Here is a 23086-nt window from a genome sequence, read left to right as displayed (position 1 = left end):
TTCTCAAGGATGTAGTGATGTGATGAAACAGTAATAAAAAATAAAAAAATCAATCAATACCGGTACTGATCTGCATTTAGGGCAGTCGCCCAGGTGCCAGATTCCCTATCTGTTGTTTTCCTAGCTTTTTCTTAAATGATTTCAAGGAGACTGGAAAATTATTGAACATCTCCCTTGGTAAGTTATTCCAATCCCTAACTCCCCTTTCTATAAATGAATATTTGCCCCAATTTGTCTGTAATGTTTGAGGCCTAGGCCCGTAATATGATAGTCAAGAGACCACTTGTCAAGGCTGATAGAAGGGACACCTTGTGAAGGGGAATTCCAAAATACAAAGGGGTTTAAGTCCCCCAGTATAATGACATTCGCATTCAGGTTAATGGCGTTCATTACAGAAGAGAGAGAAATATCAGAATCAGATCGAGGTAGTCTGTAAAAAACAAGCAAATAGATATTTGGTATGGTGAAATTTCAGTTCTACACAAACTGCTTCACAGCTGCTACTTAAATCAGTTCGTAGAGTTGCGTGCCATTTGGATTTAACGACCGGGAGAACCCCCGCCCCAAGATCCATGGTCCGTTCTGAAAATGGAAAATTCTTTGGAAAGAGTGATTTTTGTGTCAGAAAGAAAGTCAGTTAACCAACTTTCAGAGAGTGTGACAATATCGAAAGTTGATAGTTCTTGTAGGTAGAGCTAGTAGTCAGTAATTTTGTTTTTAAGAGAGCAGACATTCTAGTGGTAAACTGAGAAATTACCCAACCACTGCAGGTCCCAGGTTCATCTCCTCATCACCGGCTAACAATAAAAATGTCAATAATAAGCTTAAAGTAGACCGAGTAGAAAACCGAGATAATTTACTGGAGGTTATAACTAAAGCCGATGTTGCAAGAATGCAAGGAAGTTTTGCAGTCAGCAGTGAAGGCAGTCAACCAGATTCCAACTTGCCGAGTTATGTTCCATGTTGAAATGGCGAGTTGTACACTCGCTGCTAAATGGCCGAGGGCATGCCAGCGGCCGCTATAGCATGTGAAATACAAACAGGCAATTAAATTGTACGCACACATTTCAAACACTTCACTACGAATGGAATCACTACCTAGATCATCTAGATGAACAACACTATATTCTTCTGGAAGCACTATTTGTTTAGACACGAAAACTCCTATAAGAACACAGACGATAACACAGAGATACTATCACACACCACCATCTTAGGAGATTTTACCCACGTTTCATCGAGGAAATAAATAGATATATGCTCGTCATGAAATTTCTTAATCTGACAAATATTTTCTTCTCCACAACACTGTTTCATTCTTTTCAATAAATGCACTCTGGCGATTGCAAGACACAGTGAAGTACATAATTTTTCAAAGTCTATGAAGAGTTGCACAAGAAAATGTAGGTAATGCATTATCACTATTAACTGAGGCTAATATTTCACTCAGAGTTGGATTTCACTTTTTAAAAAGAACTCTATATTTTTTTTTTTTTTTTTTTTTATGGATAACACATTTTGTAAATTCCGGCTGCATGGCTAAATGCTTAGGCGCTGGCCTTTGGTCACAGGGGTCCCGGGTTCGATTCCCGGCAGGGTCGGGAATTTTAACCATAATCGGTTAATTCCACCGGCCCAGGGACTGGGTGTATGTGTCGTCTTCATCATCATTTTCATCCGCATCACGACAAGCGGGTCACCTACAGGCGTCAAATGAAAAGACCTGCATCTGGCGAGCCGAACTTGTCCTCTGACACTCCTGGCACTACAAGGCATACGCCATTTCATTTCATTTCCCTTTTGAAAAATTGTCATATTTTTCACTTAGCTTTGTCACCTTACACATTTTCTTAGGAGTAACCAGTTTCCTATCAACCTTCAGTTATTTCCTACCACAGTAAACGCTCACCTAAGATATACCTGATACCTTGGCCACTGCATGTGTTACTTCATTGAGAGTATTTCCAGGATTTTCTTCACGAAATTTGGAAAACACACTGAACATACGTCTTCTCGCCACTCATTAGTGGTTTCCCTTTTTTCTTAAAAATCTCAAAACAAACAAAAAAACAAACAAATCAATCAATCAATCAATCAATCAATCTTTCTCCCCCTCCCCCCATGGACATTTGCACCTCCAACAAATGAAATGGTATAAATGATAAAAGTTGTGTATTAGTATTATTTTTATTTGCAATAAACTTAGAACAAGCAAACCGGACACGGTACAAGCTTTGGATCAGCAATCACCGAGCTACTGGACTCAAGAAATAATTCAATTAATTGAATTGCTGACATCAATACAGAATCAAATAGGAAACATATTTTATATAACTCAAGGAATAATGTTAGTGAAACAGATTGTCTTTTTATGCAAACTCTTCCATCAAGCGACTTGCCTCCATTATGTCTGGGAGATGTAACATATTTGTATATATTTGTACATACATGAGGGAAGAATAAGAAGGTACGTATCACATGAGTCAATCACACCTTATTCTACAAGAGGAAGTAAAAACTTTATTACCGGGCAAGTTGGCCGTGTGGTTAGGTGTGAGCTTGCATCCGGGTGATAGTGGGATCGAGCCCCAGTGTCAGCAGCCCTGAAGATGGTTTTCCGTGCTTTCCCATTTTCATACCAGGCAAATGCTGGGGCTGTACCTTAATTAAGGCCACAGCCGCTCCTAGGCCTTTCCTATCCCATCGTCACCAGAAGAACTCTGTGTGTGTGTGTGTGTGTGTGTGTGTGCGCGCGCGCGTGCGCACGTGCGCGCGTGCGTGTGTGTGCGTGCGATGTTAAGCCAATAGTAATAAAAACTTTACTATTCATAATTACTTAGATTTAGTTGCAGTTTTATTATATTAAGTGTAATTATTATAACAGAACATATTTACAAAATACCAGATATCTTAGATCATTTTATTTAAAATACTGGGACACCCTCTCTCCAGGGGTCACAAATATGGAGGGCCCAAGCCCAGGATATGGGTGAAGACCCCAACGGCATCAGTGGTGGAGAAGGTGGACTTCGGTACGGCATCGGTGGCGGAAGAGGGAAACTTGTAGTGTCCTCACTCCAGAGGAGCGGCTACAGAAGGCGCCTGTACTCCAGTGGAGCGGCCAAAAATAACACCTGGCAGCAGGTATAAAATGCCTTTGGGAGTGGCGACCCCATCGTAATAATAGCCTATATATCACAGAGATGCCAACTTTCCAGAAAGGCAATTCGTAATGCAGCCGTTAGGGCACCGGGGGGTGGGGGTGGGGGGGGCGTAGAATTTTTCCCCCTGAGATCTTACTAACTTAAGTGTACTGTAGAAATGTATATATTTTCTAAACTTTCTCTTAAGTAGTAGTTATAGTACTCATTATTCATGTATTTTTAATGTACTCTACGTACGATGTGTATTGTATAGATATGACTTTTTTAAAGTGTGATTATTTTTGTTAATACTATTACTGTTATTATTGTTAATATTAGCATATAATTGTCATCAATAGTTATTATTAAGTGTTCTAGGTTAAGATTGGTTAAGTGTAACTTTGCCAGGATAAATAAAACATATTATTATTATTATTATTATTATTATTATTATTATTATTATTATTATTATTATTATTAACTTACATATCATTGAAAAATCAATGAACAACATACAATTCAACCATCTTGTTCTTCCTCATTATGCGCATCTGAAAAATCGCGGCTACACACACTACAAAACACGTGTGAAATGAGATTTTATGGAACACAGTAAACGGGGCCAGTCTTTCAAGTATTTAACCATTTTTTAATTATTATTAGCGTCACTAATCATGGTAACGTCATCACACGTATTTTCCTGCACAAGAAATCGCTTCATTATTTCAAACTTTTCGCATTTCATAACACACGATTAGCATATATCCTGTAAGAGCAAAATATGGAAATAGCAATACGTACTTCAACAGTCACGCACACAGTATTCACAATGAAATGGAGTTTGTCACCACTTTGCCGCCAAAACAAAGACCAAGGATCATGTAAGAGAAATACAAAGACAAAAGAACTTGCATATTTGCATGGAAATCTGATCATGTGATGAACAAAGACAACAACTCCGCAAGATATACCACTTCACAGGTGCCTATTTTTCCGGTACTGGAAGCACACACTGCATTCGGCGCGTGAAAACTCGAAATATTCTTTAACGAGGAACAGGAAAGGGGTGTAAATGATTGATGACAAATCCAAAAATAATATTCTGAGAATTCAAGCTGTAATGGCATTCCTTGTGTATCCTTTTGAACACTTCATACACACAGACTTAAAAATCAGCAAAATAATCGTAATTTGTGGTGTGTGATTCGTAAAGGCGTAATTATGATGAATAATTCGTAATTATTACGATTGAATCATAATAGTTGGCATCTCTGTATATGGTATGGTAAAGTCTAGGGCGTCCCCTTCTTAAAGCGACGTGCAGTTCTCAGGGTACTGGGGGAACTGTGAGAAATGGGCAACCAGTAACCAACATGAAGATAGCAATAGTACATCTTATGACCCTGACAGGAAAGGCGGAGGAAGTAGTAGATTTCATGGAGAAGGAGAAGATGGAAATGATGGGGCTGTCTGAAGTGAAATGAAAAGGTAATGGAAGGAAGAAATTGAGGAAAGGATACACGTTATACTGGAGTGGTGGCCAAGAGGCAATAAACGGAGTGGGACTTAATCATTTCGAAGCAATTGGAGGAGTATGTTGAAGTAGTAGAATGTGTGACTGACAGAATAATAAAGATTCGACTAAAGATGAAGAATGAAGTGATGGACTTCATACAAGTGTATGCACCACAGACGGGAAACAGGGAAGAAGATATTGAAGGATTCTTGGAGAAAGTAGAAAGAGAAATTTTGGATGTTGAAGTGGTTATTATGGGAGATCTGAATCCACAGATCAGAAATGACAGACAAGGAAAGGAAGAAGTCATTGGACCATATGGATATGGGAAAAACAATCGCGAAGGAGAGGAACTAGCGGACTTCTGTGAAAGGAATGGACTTATAGTGGGAATACGTGGTTTTGAAAGAAAAACAGCAGGAAAATTACGAGATATTGGTGGGGTGACAGAAGAACAAAATCAGTGCCGGTAACCGACTACTTTTTCGTGGAAAGGACAAATCGCAGGAAGTTGATGGATGTGACAGCTTTACCAGGAGAAGCATTTGATGGGGACCATAGAGTTGTGGTGGCAAAATTATGATTGGGAAAAATGGAAAAACAAAAAAAAGAGAAGAGAAAGCAAAATAAAAGTATTGGAATTGAAAGACAAAAATGTACAGGAGGGTTTTCAGGACAGATTGAAGCAACAAATCCCAGTTACTGAAGTGGAAAATGTAGAAGAGGAGTGAGCCAATTTAAAAAAGGCATTTGCTGGTGCAGCAGAGAGTGCTTGTGGCGGGATATCTACAAGAGTGAAAGAAAAGGAGAGACTGTGGTGGAATGAGGAAGGGAGGAAAGTGGTGAAAGAAAAGAAGACAGCCTGGTGAGAATGAAACTGAGATGAAACAGAAGAAAGCAAAAGGAAGTATCTCAAGAGTAAATGGAGATGTAAGAAGATGGTAGGAGAAGAAAAGGAGTTGGGAAGAATTTACACAAAAAATGAAAGTAGATGTGACAGTAAAAGTATGCTGTAATAAAGATGGAGAACTGTTAACACACCCAGAAGAGATAAAGAGAAGATGAAAGGAGTATTTTGATACAGAGTTTGGAAATTGTGGACAGCTTTGAATTAATGCAAAAATGCTAGGGTGGACATGGAGATTAGCAGGAGGGTACAGCAGAGTAATGCATTCTCCCAAAGTGTAAGAAAACTTGTTTAGAGCAAAGAAGTACCAAGGAAAAGTAAAGAGATAATGTACAAAATGTACTATGTACTCATACTGACGTATGCAGCTGAGACTTGAACTTTGACTAGTAGGCAAGAGAGGAGAATTCAAGCCAGTGAGATGAAATTCCTAAGAAGTATGATAGAAAAGATAAGGAAAGATAGAGTTAGAAATGAAGATGTTAGGAAGGAAGTTGGGAAAGCTAAATGAGAGAGTTGAAAAGAATAAACTAAGGTGGTTTGGACATGTACAGAGGATGGAGGAGAATAGAATTCCAAGACAGATGCTGGAGGCAAAGTGCGAGGGCAAGTGAGCAACAGGAAGATCTAGAACAAGATGGATTGAATCAGTGAAGAGCGGCATAAGAAGACGAAATTTAGACTGGGACAAGATCATGGAAGAGGAATGGTGGAAGGAAAGAGGAAGATCAAGAAGTACCATAAACACCCCGACCCAGCAGGAGCTGGATAAAGGGAAATGATGATAATGATGATGACTGTAAAATATCAATAATATTGGAATGAAACTTGTGGCAAAATATGTGTTATTTAAAATATCATTTTTCATAAGTTAAGAAATCTTTCTGTATGATATCTAAACATGTAATGCTAATTATACCCTTAAACAACATTGAATTTAACAGCAAATCTTAAAATGTACAATTTTATATTCACTTGGTGGGGTAAATTGTCGTAAAATCCTGACAGTCTTCCAAAAATAAGAGATTCGAGTTCCTGCAATCTGGTATTATTCGAAAGATATGAAACACTCCTAAATAAGATGTGCACACCACCGAGTATCCTGCCATCAAACCTTTTAAACTGAGGCATGTTTTCATTCCCTTGGACCAAGAAAGAAGTGAATATAATAAGCATTTGTGAAGTTAAGTTTCTTACAAAATAATTTTACTGCAAGGGTGGTAGCTTTCTGCACTGTCATTACTGGTACATTGAAATTGGAATTTTCATGAAAAAGAAATTAATAATACAATCAATGGTCATGCATGCAACTAGATGTAATGAACAAACTTACCTGAAATAGCAAACTTTGTCCGGATTTCATCATCTGCATTGATGTCTATCATAAATTTAAATGGTGGACCATTAGTATCACTGTCATAATCTTTAGCAGCAAGTAAAGTGATGTTTGTATTAGTCTGTTGATTTTCTGGCCAAATCACAGGTTGCTTCATGTCCAGAAATGGAGCATTATCATTGATGTCTATTAAATTAATAACTACTTCAGTAGTTTGACGATGAGATGCAGGACCCCCATCTTCATCATCAGCAGCAATAAGAACTTGCCACTTCTCAAATCCATTTGGAGGATCACGATCCAAAGGCTATAAGAGAGAGAACAAAATTAAGTACTGGACAAAAAAATAGGATAATATGAAACTAAAATGCAACAGTCAGGAAGATGACCCCTCGGCAGGATGATACTGATATGCGACTCCTGCATCTTGCATTCAAATAAACTTCATTGTTAGGTTCCGTATCGAGTTAAGACTATGCTTAAAGTAAATACAAAATTTTAATATTCCACCTTCTCATTTGATGTTTTACAAAAACATTACAATGATATTAATAGGTACTAGTTTCGGTCCACTGTGGACCATCATCAGCCTAGCCAAATTACAACAGTAAAAGACATAGTGATAAAATAAAGTAAAATAATGTGGAGGAATGAGAGAGGATCTAGAAGGATGGGATGGTGATGGAATGACAGACAAAAGTGAAAAACCGTATATGCGAATTATAATTTAAGTAACAGAAGTGTTCACATTGACAAGTAAAATCTTTGTGAAGTCATGTAAAAACTCTTGACGAGATAGTCTTTGGTTGACAGTTACTCCTGAGTTGCACAATTAAAATTTATAACTAAGTATATGCTTCTAGAAAGTTCTAGATGTGAGTTCCACTTTAGCGTAGAGGGAAGAGTTGTCCGATGAGACCAGCATAAGATTAAAAGTTGACGAAGTTGGACATGTTCTATGGTGGAATGAAAAGCTTGCTGTGTTAAACAGAAGTAGTCTCAGTTCAATCGGAACCTCAATGAACCTGGGAAAAGAAGTTAGTATAAACGCGAGTAATCAAAAAGAGAACGAGCGAGGCACCGGAAAATATAAACGATGACTCACCTTGCGCTGCGTGGAACAAACTTGCTGTATTGAATGCAACATACAAAGTGATCGTAGCGCGGAGTAGATCAGCGGGAGAGGGGGTAGGTGAATACGGAGGGGAGGAATGATGTAAGTGGTGGAAGGTGGGAGGGATGGGAAAGGTTCAAGGCGGGGTGGATGGGAGAGGAAGTGATGGTGTTTGTATTGGCGGGGGACCCTTAATTGACTTAAAGAAAGAGTTTTGAACGACCGATTTGTTTTTTCTGTAGTAAGTAATGAAAAGGTCAAATAAAATATTGGGTTTCTCCGTTATTTCGTTAAGATTGTAGTTGGCATTAAAGTATTGATCCAAATGAATGTAAAAATTCTCAATTATATTGAGTAGGGGTCCTTTCTTAGCTATTTCGAGAATGTCCATGTCTGTTTCGATATTCGTGAATTTGTGGTTATAGTTGACCATGTGTTGGCCGATAGCTGAGAATTTGTTATATCTGACTGCACTGAAATGTTCCAAATCTCTAATGTTGAAGCTCCTGCTGGTTTGCCCCACATAAGAAATATTAGAACATGTATTACATTTAATCCTGTAGACGCCTGATTTTGTGTTCCTATTTATTTTATTAATATGTGATGTGTTATGTAAGATTTGTGTGTTGTTGTTGTTGGTTTTAAAGGCTATTTTCATACCTTTTTTCTTTAAAACATTGGTGATCTTGTGAATTCCATTGACGTAAGTGAAAATGGAAAAAGAGTCATGTTTAGGTGGTTCTTTTTTTAAGTGTGGTCTTGGGGCGAAATTTATGTTTGTTAATGATATTTTCTATGAAATGGCTATTGAAGCCATTGAATCTGGCAATGTGGCGGATAGTATTCAATTCGGTATGAAGATCTTTTTTATTAATAGGAACGTTGAATGCTCTATGTACAAGACTGTTATAGGTTGCTTTTTTGTGGGGAGGGGGAGGTGAGCTGAATCTTGTCTGATTGTGACGGCCGATTGGGTGGGCTTTCTGTAGATCTTGTAGGTTAAAGATTCCTGTTGTCTAGTGACGGTAAGATCCAGAAAATTGATTTTTTGATCTACTTCCGACTCCAATGTGAATTTAATATGAGGATCAATGTTATTAAGTGTTTGAAGTGTGGCGTGAGCATCTTCCAAATTCTCGTTAATAACTACTAGGACATCGTTGACATACCTAGCCCAAAGGAGGATATTGTCGAATTTATTGTTGATTTTAGTATTCTCGAGAAAGTCCAAATAGATTTCTGCGAGAATGCCTGATGCAGATGAACCCATTGCCAGACCGCTTTGTTGATAGATGGTACCATTAAACGTAAAAAAGTTGTTGTTTACGACTAATTTGAACAATGTAATGAAATCTTGAATTTCCAATTTACTCAAATGACTTTTTGTGTAAGTTACTTTTGATGATGGGAAGTAATTTAGAAATTGGAATGCTTGGATACATGTTTACGATATCAAAGGAGTGAAGTGAGTAGTGAGGTTGCATGTTAAATTTATTAAGTTTGTCTATTAATTCAAATGTGTTTCTAACCGACTTATTGGATGAAAAACTGTAATTTTTGCTTAGAAACTTTTGAATAAATTGTGCAGTTTTATACAAAGGGCTCGGTCTAAAATTGATGATTGGACAAATGGGAGCACCTGCCTTATGAATTTGTGGAAGAGCTCTAGCCGTAGGAAGCCCAGGGTTCATACTTATAAGCTGGCTTTTTTCATGTTCATTGAGTAGGAAGGAGGAGTTTTTTAAGGTTTGTTTAATGAGTCTTTGGACTTTTCGTGTGGGGTCTTTTTTAATTATGGAAAAGGAACTATCTTTAAAGAAGTCTGATGTTTTACTGATATAATCATTCTTATCGATGATTACAATCGTGTTGCCTTTATCGGTCTTGGTCACAATTAGGTCGTTGTCCTTAATTTTTTTATTTAGGGTGTGCAGGAGCTTCAAATCGGTTTGTACATTCCTATTATTAGAATTGGCGGGAAAATTATGTGAATTATTGCGAAAAAGGATGTTATTAAGTTTCTTTTTGATGTCATATCTTAATTCAGCTTGTGTGTCTAAAGGCGTTTTAGATATAGCTATTTCCGATTCTGTTATCATTGGAATAATTGAATTGGTTGTGTTCAAATAGGGCCAGTTATGTTTGGGTCCCTTGGCTAAAATTCCTTCTTCATTTGGATTTAGGGGAGTATTGGATAGGTTGATTACGGGTGGATGAAAATGGTTACGATCGTCTGCTGGTCTACTATTGCGTCTAATTTGATAATCTTGCGATTTGGATCTCTTTAATTTCTCCAATTTATTATCCAAAGTATATCGTTTCTTGGTTAAGTCTATAAATAATTTATCTTCAACTGATTGGAAGAAGATTGTCCATTGTTGGATGCGCTTGAGAACGGTTGGCTGTTGAGAGAGCTCTTGCATTATTGTAGTGATAAAGTAGTGAAAACCTACTGAAATAGCTTAATTTTGTGTATATCTGATTCATTTAGTGCTGTTTATATAGTGGTTGTTGGTCGAAATTGGGAGTAGTAATAATTATTTAAATTTTGTAACAAGTAATTCAGTTGGTCTTCAGTAAATTACGTTTTCTAGGTTAAGTAGGCTAGCTATTATAGGTGCACCTTGTTTCGAATTTAGGTTTAGGTAATACTTTAGGTAACAATATTAACTTTAAAAATATTTGTAAATATCTGTAGGTTCGTTGGTTGTACTTACAAAGGCAGATTATCATAAGGAATAGTACCCTAACTTCTGCAGCAACTTCTCCGGTATTTCGTATAGATATACGTTCAAACTATCGCGAAGGTAATAATTTACTACATTAAAAAACACGACACGCCTGTAAACTTCCATTTAAAAAGAAGTTAAAGAGATTACACGGTAATAGTTAACAGTCGTATTGTTATTGATTATTGTCGCTCCTCATATTCAAATATTGCATTGTTGGCTACAGTCGTGAACAAAGGGTGTAGTGTAGTCAAGTGAATATAAATAAAAATCAGCTGACCTTGTATTCCATTCATTTGTACTTCTGAGTAGGTAGTTAGTATCCGTAATTTATATTTCGCTCCCTCGATCTTTCAGTATTTATGAGCGGTTAGCTAATAATAATAATAAAGTTCATATATCCCAGTAATTGCAGTTCAAGTCCCTGGAGTAGTAGTAGTAATTTTGATAGAAATATTTGAGAAATTATTGTAGACAACCTCGTATTTTTCAGTAGGCCTAATTCAGGACACTTTTATTCTCCGTCCCGTGGAGTAGGGAAAATAATAGTAATCCACCAGCTGTAATAATCACATAACCACATTTCAGTAGAATTGTAGTGAAGATAAGGTATAATATATTAGATAGTATCTTGCCAGTTATATTCGTGTTTTTCTTCGTGTACGGCAATCCTTTCGATACTTAAGCATTTAACCAAACGCAGTGTAGTGTAGTGTAGATACATTGTAGTATAGATACAGTACATTTAGATAGTGCCGTATCTTGCCTGCTATATTCGTGTGTTATCTTTCGTGTGTATCTATTAGACCCTAATACTAATAGTAATTTGTCTAAGCATTTAGCTTCGTTGGTAATCTTTGAGTACAGTAGTTCTTGCAAATTTCATTTCTGTTGTGCTTAGTAGTGACATACGGTACGGTACCGGTATCGTAATTAGGATACGTCTGAAAGTAGTTTAAAAATTACTGTAGTGTACTGTACAGTAGTATACGAGTAATATCCTATTAGAAATTAGTGTGCTTATTTTGTTATTGTAAAATATTTGTGTAGTACTGGTGTAGTAGAGGTATCCATAGAAACTCTTACTAAAATATTGTTGAAATTAGGATAGGCTTAATTGCAGTTTGGAATTGTGTAGTTCTTGTGTATTACTTTCGATATTCAGTAATTAACAGCAGTTTTTATCCTGTTAGGGGTTGTAGGATTAAAAAAAAATAGAGCACGACTAAGTAGTATTGTAGTGTAGTCGTATATTAATTACCTTATTGTTGTGTAGTATCCCAGACAATATATCCCTCCGTTCATTTATTTTTTTGCAAATAAGTTACATTATTTTTTAATTTAAAATTTTTCCCCCGTAAAGAATGGCTAAGGAGCGCGAGTGTACTTATTGTGGGTGTGGTGAGGCATTGAGGGGTATGAGGGAGGAGTTGGAAAGTTTGAGGGAGATAATTAGGATTCTCACAGAAGACAGGAAGGAAGATAGGACTCCCTCAAACAGTGTACAGGTTACAGTAGGTGTACAAGAGAGAGGGGAAGGAAAGGGAGGAGTTGTAGAAGACAGGTGGTCTAATGTTCTAAGGGGAAGGAGATTGCAGGCCAAGAGCTCTACTCAGGATCAGAATTCAGGACAGGTGTCTGTGCGAAATCGGTACGAGTCACTCCAGGCAGAACAACAGAGGGAAGATGAGGGACAGGGAACTGTTGCTGAGATGCATGGAAGTAGGAGGAAGGGAAAAGGTAGGAAAGGGAAATGTAGAGTAGAGGATAGGAAAAGACAGGTGGAACAGGGTCATGGGAAGGAGAAAAGGGAGGAGGAAGTAGCTTCTGCAGCTATCAGGAAAGATAGGGCTGACCAGGAGGGGAGGGGATCAAATGAGGTGGGTAGGGTTGAGGCTCTGGTCATGGGGGATTCCATCGTTAGACACGTGGGGAAAGTGTGTGGAGGAAAGGGAACCAGGGTAGAATGTTATCCAGGAATTAGGTTGAGGCAGATGTTGAGGAAAGTAGAAGAGAGGGAGGAGGGGAAGGAGAAGGTGGTAGTGTTTCATGTTGGTACCAACAACGTAAGGCAAGCTGATATAAGTACCAACATAGTTGGAGATGTGTGGGATCTGGTAAATGCAGCACGGGTGAAGTTTAAGAAAGCGGAGATTGTTATTAGTGGAATACTGTGTAGGAGGGATACTGACTGGAGGGTGATTGGGGATTTAAATGAGACTATGGAGTGGGTATGTGGGAAACTGGGAGTGAGATTTCTAGATCCTAATGGGTGGGTAGGAGATAGGGATCTGCGCTCGAATGGCCTTCATTTAAACCGCAGTGGTACGTATAAGTTAGGAAATTTGTTTGGAAGGGTAATAGGGAGGTACATTCAGGGAAACGGGATGGCCTAGGGAGCGGTGATAAGGGAACAGGGAACTGGAAATCAAGTAGGGATGACATAAAATTGTTAGTGTTGAACTGTAAAAGTATTGTAAAGAAAGGAATAGAATTAAGTAATTTAATAGATATATATTTACCAGATATTGTAATAGGAGTTGAATCATGGCTGAGAAATGATATAATGGATGCAGAAATTTTCTCACGGCACTGGAGTGTGTATCGTAGAGATAGGATAGGAAAGGTGGGAGGGGGAGTTTTCATTCTGGTGAAAGAAGAATTTGTAAGCTACGAAAAAGTTAAAGATGAGACACATGAAATTCTAGGTGTAAGGCTGATTTCTAAAGATAACAGGCAACTTGATATATTTGGAGTGTACAGATCGGGAAAGGGTAGCACTGATGCGGATTCGGAATTATTTGATAGGATAGTCAGCTATGTGGGAAACGACATGGAAAGAAATGTGATTGTAGCGGGAGATCTGAATTTGCCAGATGTAAATTGGGAAGGAAATGCGAACGACAGGAAGCATGACCAACAAATGGTAAATAAGTTAATATGGGAAGGACAGCTGATTCAGAAAGTGATGGAACCAACCAGAGGGAAAAATATCCTGGATGTGGTGCTGATAAAACCAGATGAGCTCTATAGGGAAACTGAAGTAATAGATGGTATTAGTGATCATGAAGCTGTTTTTGTGGTAGTTAAAAATAAATGCGATAGAAAGGAAGGTCTTAAAAGTAGGACTGTTAGGCAGTACCATATGGCTGATAAAGCAGGTATGAGGCAGTTTCTAAAAAGTAACTATGATCGGTGGAAAACGGTAAATAAAAATGTAAACAGACTCTGGGATGGGTTTAAAGAAATTGTTGAGGAATGCGAAAACAGGTTTGAACCTTTAAGGGTGGTAAGGAATGGTAAAGACCCACCTTATTATAATAGAGAAATAAAGAGACTAAGAAGGAGGTGCAGACTGGAAAGAAATAGAGTTAGAAATGGCTGTGGAAGTAAGGAGAAATTGAAGGAACTTACTAGAAAATTGAATCTAGCAAAGAAGGCAGCTAAGGATAACATGATGGCAAGCATAATTGACAGTCATACAAATTTTAGTGAAAAATGGAAGGGTATGTATAGGTATTTTAAGGCAGAAACAGGTTCCAAGAAGGACATTCCAGGAATAATTAATGAACAAGGGGAGTGTGTATGTGAGGATCTTCAAAAGGCGGAAGTATTCAGTCAGCAGTATCTAAAGATTGTTGGTTACAAGGATAATGTCGAGATAGAGGAAGAGACTAAGGCCAAAGAAGTAATAAAATTTACATATGATAACAATGACATTTACAATAAGATACAAAAGTTGAAAACTAGAAAAGCGGCTGGAATTGATCAGATTTCTGGGGATATACTAAAGACAATGAGTTGGAATATAGTACCATATCTGAAGTACTTATTTGATTATTGTTTGGTCGAAGGAGCTATACCAGATGAATGGAGAGTTGCTACAGTAGCCCCTGTGTATAAAGGAAAGGGTGATAGACATAAAGCTGAAAATTACAGGCCAGTAAGTTTGACATGCATTGTATGTAAGCTTTGGGAAGGCATTCTTTCTGATTATATTAGACATGTTTGTGAAATTAATAACTGGTTCGATAGAAGGCAATTCGGTTTTAGGAAAGGTTATTCCACTGAAGCTCAACTTGTAGGATTCCAGCAAGATATAGCAGATATCTTGGATTCTGGAGGTCAAATGGACTGTATCGCGATTGACATGTCTAAAGCATTTGATAGGGTGGATCATGGGAGACTACTGGCAAAAATGAGTGCAATTGGACTAGACAAAAGAGTGACTGAATGGGTTGCTATATTTCTAGAAAATAGATCTCAGAGAGTTAGAGTAGGTGAAGCTTTGTCTGACCCTGTAATAGTTGAGAGGGGAGTTCCTCAGGGCAGTGTTATCGGACCTTTATGTTTTCTTATATATATAAATGATATGAGTAAAGGAGTGGAATCAGAGGTAAGGCTTTTTGCGGATGATGTTATTCTCTATAGAGTGATAAATAAGTTACAAGATTGTGAGCAACTGCAACGTGACCTCGAAAATGTTGTGAGATGGACAGCAGACAATGGTATGTTGATAAACGGGGCTAAAAGTCAGGTTGTGAGTTTCACAAATAGGAAAAGTCCTCTCAGTTTTAATTACTGCATTGAGGGGGTGAAAGTTCCTTTTGGGGATCATTGTAAGTATCTAGGTGTTAATATAAGGAAAGATCTTCACTGGGGTAATCACATAAATGGGATTGTAAATAAAGGGTACCGATCTCTGCACATGGTTATGAGGGTGTTCAGGGGTTGTAGTAAGGATGTAAAGGAGAGTGCATATAAGTCTCTGGTAAGACCCCAACTAGAGTATGGTTCCAGTGTATGGGACCCTCACCAGGATTACCTGATTCAAGAACTGGAAAAAATCCAAAGAAAAGCAGCTCGATTTGTTCTGGGTGATTTCCGACAAAAGAGTAGCGTTACAAAAATGTTGCAATGTTTGGGTTGGGAAGAATTGAGAGAAAGAAGAAGAGCTGCTCGACTAAGTGGTATGTTCCGAGCTGTCAGCGGAGAGATGGCGTGGAATGACATTAGTAGACGAATAGGTTTGAATGGCGTTTATAAAAGTAGGAAAGATCACAATATGAAGATAAAGTTGGAATTCAAGAGGACAAACTGGGGCAAATATTCATTTATAGGAAGGGGAGTTAGGGATTGGAATAACTTACCAAGGGAGATGTTCAATAAATTTCCAATTTCTTTGAAATCATTTCGGAAAGGGCTAGGAAAGCAACAGATAGGGAATCTGCCACCTGGGCGACTGCCCTAAATGCAGATCAGTATTGATTGATTGATTGATTGACAAATGCGCTTTAGATAACAATTTTGTTGTCGCAAGGTGAGACTCGTATAGTTTGAGATTAAAAATGATTTTTTCTATAAAGAAACTTGATTTCATCTTTCAACCAAATTTTATTAGTCTTAGTTTGAGTTTTGGAAGTTTGTGACGTGATACGATGTTTCTTTTTGTTGTGTCTTAAGAAATTTGGCGTTAAATCAAACCGAATACACTGTTTGAGGAAATCTATGTCTTTGCCTAATTTGGCTATTTTCAACTTAATGCCTAGATATTGAAAGGCTTTGTGTTTAGCTTGGTTAGCGTCATCATTCAAAGTAATAAACTTCATTGTTAGGTTCCGTATTGAGTTGAGACTATGCTTAAAGTCAATACAAAATTTTAATATTCCACCTTCTCAATACTAAAAAATCATTTGATGTTTTACAAAAAACATTACAATGATATTAATAGGTACTAGTTTCTTTTTGTTGCGTGAGGTTATGTTTGTCAGTTATTTGTCCAAGTGAATTACCGTATTTACTTGTGTATTAGACCCCCTCGCGTATTAGACACCCCCCCTGGGTTTTCGAGACGAAGAAAATGAAAAAATAAATCTCGCCTATAAGACCCCCCAACGTAATTCGCCCGAGAACGAAGATTCCGCTTCGAAGCGGGTACAAGTCTTATTGCAGCTCTGATGACATAGCACAAATTTGTGAATAGTTTTGTCCGTACGACCTACGCAATGAAAACGCGTCGAATCCATGCGGTACATCTGTGTTTCGCAGTTAAGAAATGTCCGCCTCTGTAGCGTAGGTCTACTGCGGCTCTGATGACGTCGCACAAATAGATGAATAGGCCTAGCTTCATGTCCAACCCGCGCACTGCAAGCATGCATCAGTCATTCTATATGTCTGTGTTTTGTAGTTAATAATGTCCGCCAGCGTAATGGTTAGCACAAACAGTTCCTGTTTTCGGGGCTCTGACCTCGGTACCGTACTGCCAGAGATTTATGAATGGCAGGAAGGTTGATATGCGGTAAAAGCGGTACATGTAACTCTCCTCCACTGGGGTTGTGTCTAAAAAGAGCTGTACCACCTCGGGATGAGGAAACGAGTTTACTTTAGTTGAGAAATATTCGCAGTTGATGCTATTTATACAGCAGGCGAGATCATTAACAAAGTGGTCATTTAATATCCCGTAACTCGGGCCAATATAGGAATATATTTGGAGAGAAGTAAGTTTAAAACGTGATAAAAGCTATCCAATTAAAACGATTGTTTTACTCGTCAACGTACCTAACAAATAATAATAATTTCTTGTCCCCATGTACTTTAAAAGATTTTCAGAGATGCCAAACAAAAACATACTAGGGTATGCGTTAATAAAAAAAAGAAACAGCGAACGTACGAAATTAAACATTATGATAACAAAACGCATTACCGCCACACCTGTAGATATCTATGAATGCGATAAATTTTCCTGTTATTTATTTTTATTTTTTCCGTCGAATTTTTGGCACTATCGTCTGTGGCACTAATCAGGGTGATAACATACCTAACGTAAACAATGTGGACTGTCTTATCTCATGGACAGCTGTTTACGTAAATCCTGATGTGATAAATGTAGAGAACAAGCATGAAATATACTTAAAAATAAGGGTCTGTGTTTCAACAGCCGCAATTATCAAAAGAATGTTTCCAGTTACTATGTATTACATTCGGAAGTACAACTCTTAACATACGCTAGTTATCAGCTGAAGGTTTGGCACGCTTTCTACAGCACTTCTTTATTCGGAAGGAGTGGCTTCTGCTACACATACACCAACTTTGAATATCAGAGACCATCTGGGAATAGATTTGCGCTGTTTAGACTCTATAGTCAGGAACAAAATTATTTTTTAAAGGTTCAAAAGGATGGGATCTCGTCTGCTCTTGATTGCAGAGCATGGCTCAAAGAGAATGAAGCATAGCTGACGCGACTGGCGAGAGATAGCAGTAAAGATGAAGTCACTTAGAATGCCGACACGCCAGTAGCAAGGCAGGGAAGTTGGCAGTGCAAGGCGATAATTCAAATAAAAGCAGTGATCAGGTTTACTGTGTGCTAGGCCTACTGCTGAACTGACAGAGACAAATGACTGGCCATTAAGTTCTTTTGTATCAATATTTAATTATATGATAACACGATACCCTTATCCCTTTCTTCTACGGGATCGAGTATGAACTGAGACGAATCTTCGTACCGAGTTTTTATGGCCGTATGCCCTTCTTGATGTCAGCCTCACCAGAGGAATTAATAAGATGTAACAAATGACGTGATAAGAGTATCTAAAACGGACTTTCATATGTTCCGTAGGCCTAAAAGTCGCGTTCACCATTTATCGTCTTTTTACGTTTAGAAATACTGCCTTTTGACGAAAATAGCCAACAAAACTTAAATAGCCTACATTCTAAGTTTGTTAAATAATAGTACGTATAGAATGTTTACGCATACAATTTTAGCTCTTTTGTAACCTAGAAGTCATGTGTTCACTGCACAAAATTTTGAGGTTATCGCATACTGGACCCCCATTACTATTTTTGGCTGCAAATGTGGGGGGAAAAGGAGTCTAATACGCGAGTAAATACGGTATTTGAATAACGTAAATGCACTTGTATATATTTCGGAAATCATTCTTTCCATAGTATTTGAATGGTATAAACTGTGAATCAAAGTGATTGCATATGTTAATGTGTCTTAGAAGAATGTTTTGTGATGCGATAAGGGTTGGCATTTCTGAAGTACGAGTTGGCAGTTAATTCAAAATCACGTAAATCAAAGTCTGATTTTTGCGTCCCAATGACTTCGAATTAACGAGGTTTTACCATATCGCAAAACTAACATCCGAGTTTGCCGATATGTCTGTTTCAAGTGTTTACATTGCACAAAAAGCATTATCCACCATCGGTCATGTTAATATCCACGTAAAAAAAGACTGCAAGTGAAAATGGTTTTAGACGTGGTGTGTGACGAATTTGTAAGTAATTTAAGACAGGATTCTAGTGATGCAAGAAACAACGAATCTTTCGATCTACAAGGAACCAAGCTTAATGCAAGTCGAGATTAATGAAATACCAAGGTCTACTTGCTAATTTTCATGGCAAATATATTTTATAGCAGTGATAATGTATTTTTATCATCTCAAATATATTCAGGCAAAGCAGCAATATCCATATTTACACATTGATATTTGCATAAAGACCATGTGGACCTCGCAGAGTGATATGAAATGTTTGTTTATTCCTATGTTACTCTTGATGGAAGGAATTTTAGTTCATTTCATTTTATTTTTTTTTCAAAATGGGCCTTCCTAAAATTAGGGTGCGGGGATTATTCGCGTAAATACGGTACTTCTTTGCTGTTATCAACCCTTGCTGCTTCTGCTGGTGTTGCCAGTTGGTCTGTAAACATATATATATCTCTCTCTGCACTTTTTTCTTCTGGCCTCCCTGTATTTTGCCATCACTGCTGCTTTTTCTGGTTTCTTGTTTGATTGGAGTTGCCCCGTGCCTTGCACTCTCTTCGTTTTGAACTGATTCAGATGTCTCATGAAATAGTTCTTTGACTCTGTTCCACTAGTTTTACCTCTTCATCTGGTTGTTCACCAAAGGCCTCAAACATTTTCTTCAGTTGTATTTTAAATTCATTTTGAACTTCTGTTTTTTCCAAATTTCCTCAAGTTGAAATATTCCATTCACATAGCTGCCCATTTTATTGGTGCTGCAACCTTCAATCGAATATCAGCATTCATAAGGTGATGATCGCTCCCTACATCTGCTCCAAATTTATTCCTCACATCCAGGAGCGAGCGCCTCCATCTTTTGCCTATTGACAAGTGATCAATTTGGTTTTCTCTCTGGAAATTAGGAGACACCCACAAAATATTGTGGCAGTTCTCATGTGAAAATAGTGGTCCACTAATAACCAATCCAAAATTACTGCACACGTCTAGGAATCTCTGGCCATTATTATTTCCTTCTCCTATTCCTTGTCTAACAGTGATGATCTCCTCTTCCTTCATTTTCACTACAAATTTTTGCATTTAGGACTCCCATTAACACTACAATATCCTCCTTTATCCCACCAAAGTTGATGGTCAGCCTATCATAAAACTGTTCCTCCTCTTCCTCTTCTGCTGACTCCTTGGCATGTAGCACTGCACTATGGTCACCAGTCTAACTTTGGTCCTTATTCGTACAGTAATTATCCTGTTTGATACAGGGATCCATTCCATTATGCTATTTTTTTTATTTCTTTGCAGGCAAGACACCCACCCCACTTGAATGCTGTTCATCTGCTTCTCTCCTAGAGTAAATGAAGACACACCCCACTTTTCTGTTCTCACTTCTCTGTAGCCTGTCCATCTCGTTTCACTCAATCCAAGTATCTCCAGTTTAGACCTTTTCATATCTGCCATTAGTTCTCTCAGTCTGCCAGTTTCATACATGGTTGTCACATTCCAGAATCCATTTGTGTACCGTATTTCCCTGCGAAAGTAGTCTCCGTAAAACCCGGCCAGCATAAATTTCATCTTTCATTCTGTAATAAGTTTGTTTCAGGTGTGAGAGTTATTGGCTAACAGCACCCTACCTCCTGTCTGCGCTGGACTACAGAACTTTTCTGCACAGTTTATCTTCCTTAGCCTATAAAGACCCCTCTTTACCGCAAGGCAGTGGTTTCTTCCTTATTTAACCACTAAGAAGAAGGGCTGCCTCTTCCGCCAGCTGTGTCATATCAAAACGTGCCTTCTCTGCCATTGCTGCTGTTGAGGTCTTCACCTGAGCCCAGTTAGTTGTCACTTTGCAGGCTTCCTGTATGGCCTTCAGAGCTACTGAAGCAGTCAAGGGACACACACAGTCCCCGCTGTATATCACCCCCCCCCCTTTCCCCCCCTACAGGTAATCCCGTACTTCATGCCACTGCCCACCTCCCATGACGTGGATGAGTGGTTGGCCTAATGGGAGACTTCCAAAGTCATGCTTAATATGAATGTCTAGGTGAAAGAAAAATTATGTTATAACTGATTAAGTGAATGTCTACACTATGCATTGCGTTTGCGATGTTGGCATTCTAGTAATATTACATAGCGAGGCAAGTACAGAATTTGGCACTTCTAGGGTTAAATTTAATACACTTAGATCACATAAGATATAAAATTGAAGATGTTGAGAGTCTGGATCCTCTGAATGGTTGCAGATCCATTCTTATCTATTGCTTTAATTAATTATTGTTTTATAATTTCAAAGCTTCATATTGCAACGTATTCCCAAGACAGCTTCTGAAGGGACTGTAAGAACACAGATTTCTCTAAAAATTCTAAGAAGACAAAACATGACTTTAAAAGCTACATTTAGCCCAGTACTGGTGACAGAAAATCTCACATTCTTACCTTGATTAAAGAGAGGCAACCTTCTTTATCAATAGTAAGCAACTTCTTCTGTTCATGCTTCACCACAAAGTAAACGATATGCTGGTCCTTTGTTCGATCAGCTATGTCAGGATCATAAGCAGATAGCTGAACAGGAAGAGGGGGAAAAAAAGTACATTAGATACAAAACACTTCCACACCAACAACAATGCAAACACAATACAGAATAAATCAAATTCAGAAGAACCTTTATAATTAATTCTATTACAATCATAATTATATCAGTGATGATTAAACCTGAAGTTACAAGCTAACCAAAATACCAAAAATTCACAGGTGGAAATAAACACTTACAAGCAGGTCTTGATTAAGGGATCAGTTTGAAAAAACATCATAACTGAGAAAGCACTACACATCCATCGGAAGTACAGTATTTCAAAGTTTTGATACAAGTTAGTGTTAATATTTCACTACTTTTTTGACAACTGAACATGAAATGTATTTAGAAAATCTTCTTTTCTATGTTCTAAAGTTAGAAATTAAATGAATGAGACCATACTTCCAGAATTATTGAAGTTTATTTGACTCCTACACATGATCTCTATATCAACTTATAAAACAGAAAGGTCATTTTTGACTTTAAGAAGACTGCAAAAACTACCCAAGCTCAACAATGATTTCTAAGAAGACTGCAAAAACTACCCAAGCTCAACAATGATTTTTAAGTACCTGAACCCTCTTACAATCCAGAAAATTCATCATGAGAAATCCAAACTTTTGAACAGAGATTCTAAAGCAAATTACTTCATTTCTAGGGCAGAGATAGGCAAGTCAACTTTTTCCTGTAAAAATTTAAACTTAATTTTATTTACGAACAAACAAGTCTATACATTTTTTATACCCAACATAATCTTGAAGTCTGCCAGCTGTCATTTCTTGATGGATACAGTAATTTTGCATCCATCTCTTGGCACAGGGCAGAGCAAAGTGCAGCTTCCACCGAAGTCCATGGCTGCGACAATATGGAAGCTACTGGGGTACGGGTGGTGAGAGTAGCGACATTCAGGGCACAACAAGTGTGTCAGAGTCTTATGAAAGGTGACAAAAGCAATGGAAAACTACCTCACTCCTCATTTTGCCTAATATGCCTCGTTCTGCTGCTGCTGTTTGTTTCTGTGATTTTTCTATAACTGGCATAGCCTTTGGTGGTGCTATTTGAGGAGCCAACCTGCCTCTGGGCTGATGACCCAAACGACAGACAGAATCTTACAGTCAGTGGTGAAATGTGCAACAATTATTAAGCATTTGAAATAAATGGAAAGGAAAAAAAATTGCCTGTGTATTTCATTGAGTGTTTCCTATTAAGAAGATTATGGAGCTGATGGCGAAGACCCTCCACTTGAGATGGATAACCAAGCCTAAGAAAGAAGATAGGATCCCAGCTTGACTGGCACCTCCGCCCAAAACATTGTTCAAGTTGGTAGCCCTGAACGGTAGCATCATGAAACAAGACGAGGATGGAATACTCTCAAAGTGGCTTTCATCAAATTCACATGAATGTTATATCTTGCATTACTGAAATTCACTTTAACAACCTCTAAGTCTGACAGTTCTTTTCAGGGACCTAAAAGAGAACAGAAAATACTAGCATCATCTTTGGAGGAATGCTGGGCT

The 23086-nt window shown here is 38.0% G+C and overlaps 1 protein-coding gene across 1 annotated transcript in view; it reads right to left on the bottom strand.

Annotated features, from left to right (window-relative positions):
* The window catches only part of shg (shotgun), a 159134-nt gene that overhangs the window by 61588 nt on the left and 74460 nt on the right, over positions 1–23086 (bottom strand). Inside the window, exons 13-14 of the mRNA XM_067139957.2 lie at positions 21434–21559; positions 6900–7209 (exon numbers count right to left, since the gene is read on the bottom strand). Of these exons, the coding sequence (XP_066996058.2) occupies positions 6900–7209; positions 21434–21559 (436 nt within the window). The remainder of the gene's footprint in view (positions 1–6899; positions 7210–21433; positions 21560–23086) is intronic.

This window comes from Anabrus simplex, chromosome 2, assembly GCF_040414725.1.
Source record: "Anabrus simplex isolate iqAnaSimp1 chromosome 2, ASM4041472v1, whole genome shotgun sequence".
Taxonomy (NCBI): domain Eukaryota; kingdom Metazoa; phylum Arthropoda; class Insecta; order Orthoptera; family Tettigoniidae; genus Anabrus; species Anabrus simplex.
Note: the sequence above shows the minus strand (reverse complement) of the source record. Positions and strands in the feature narration are given on the sequence as shown.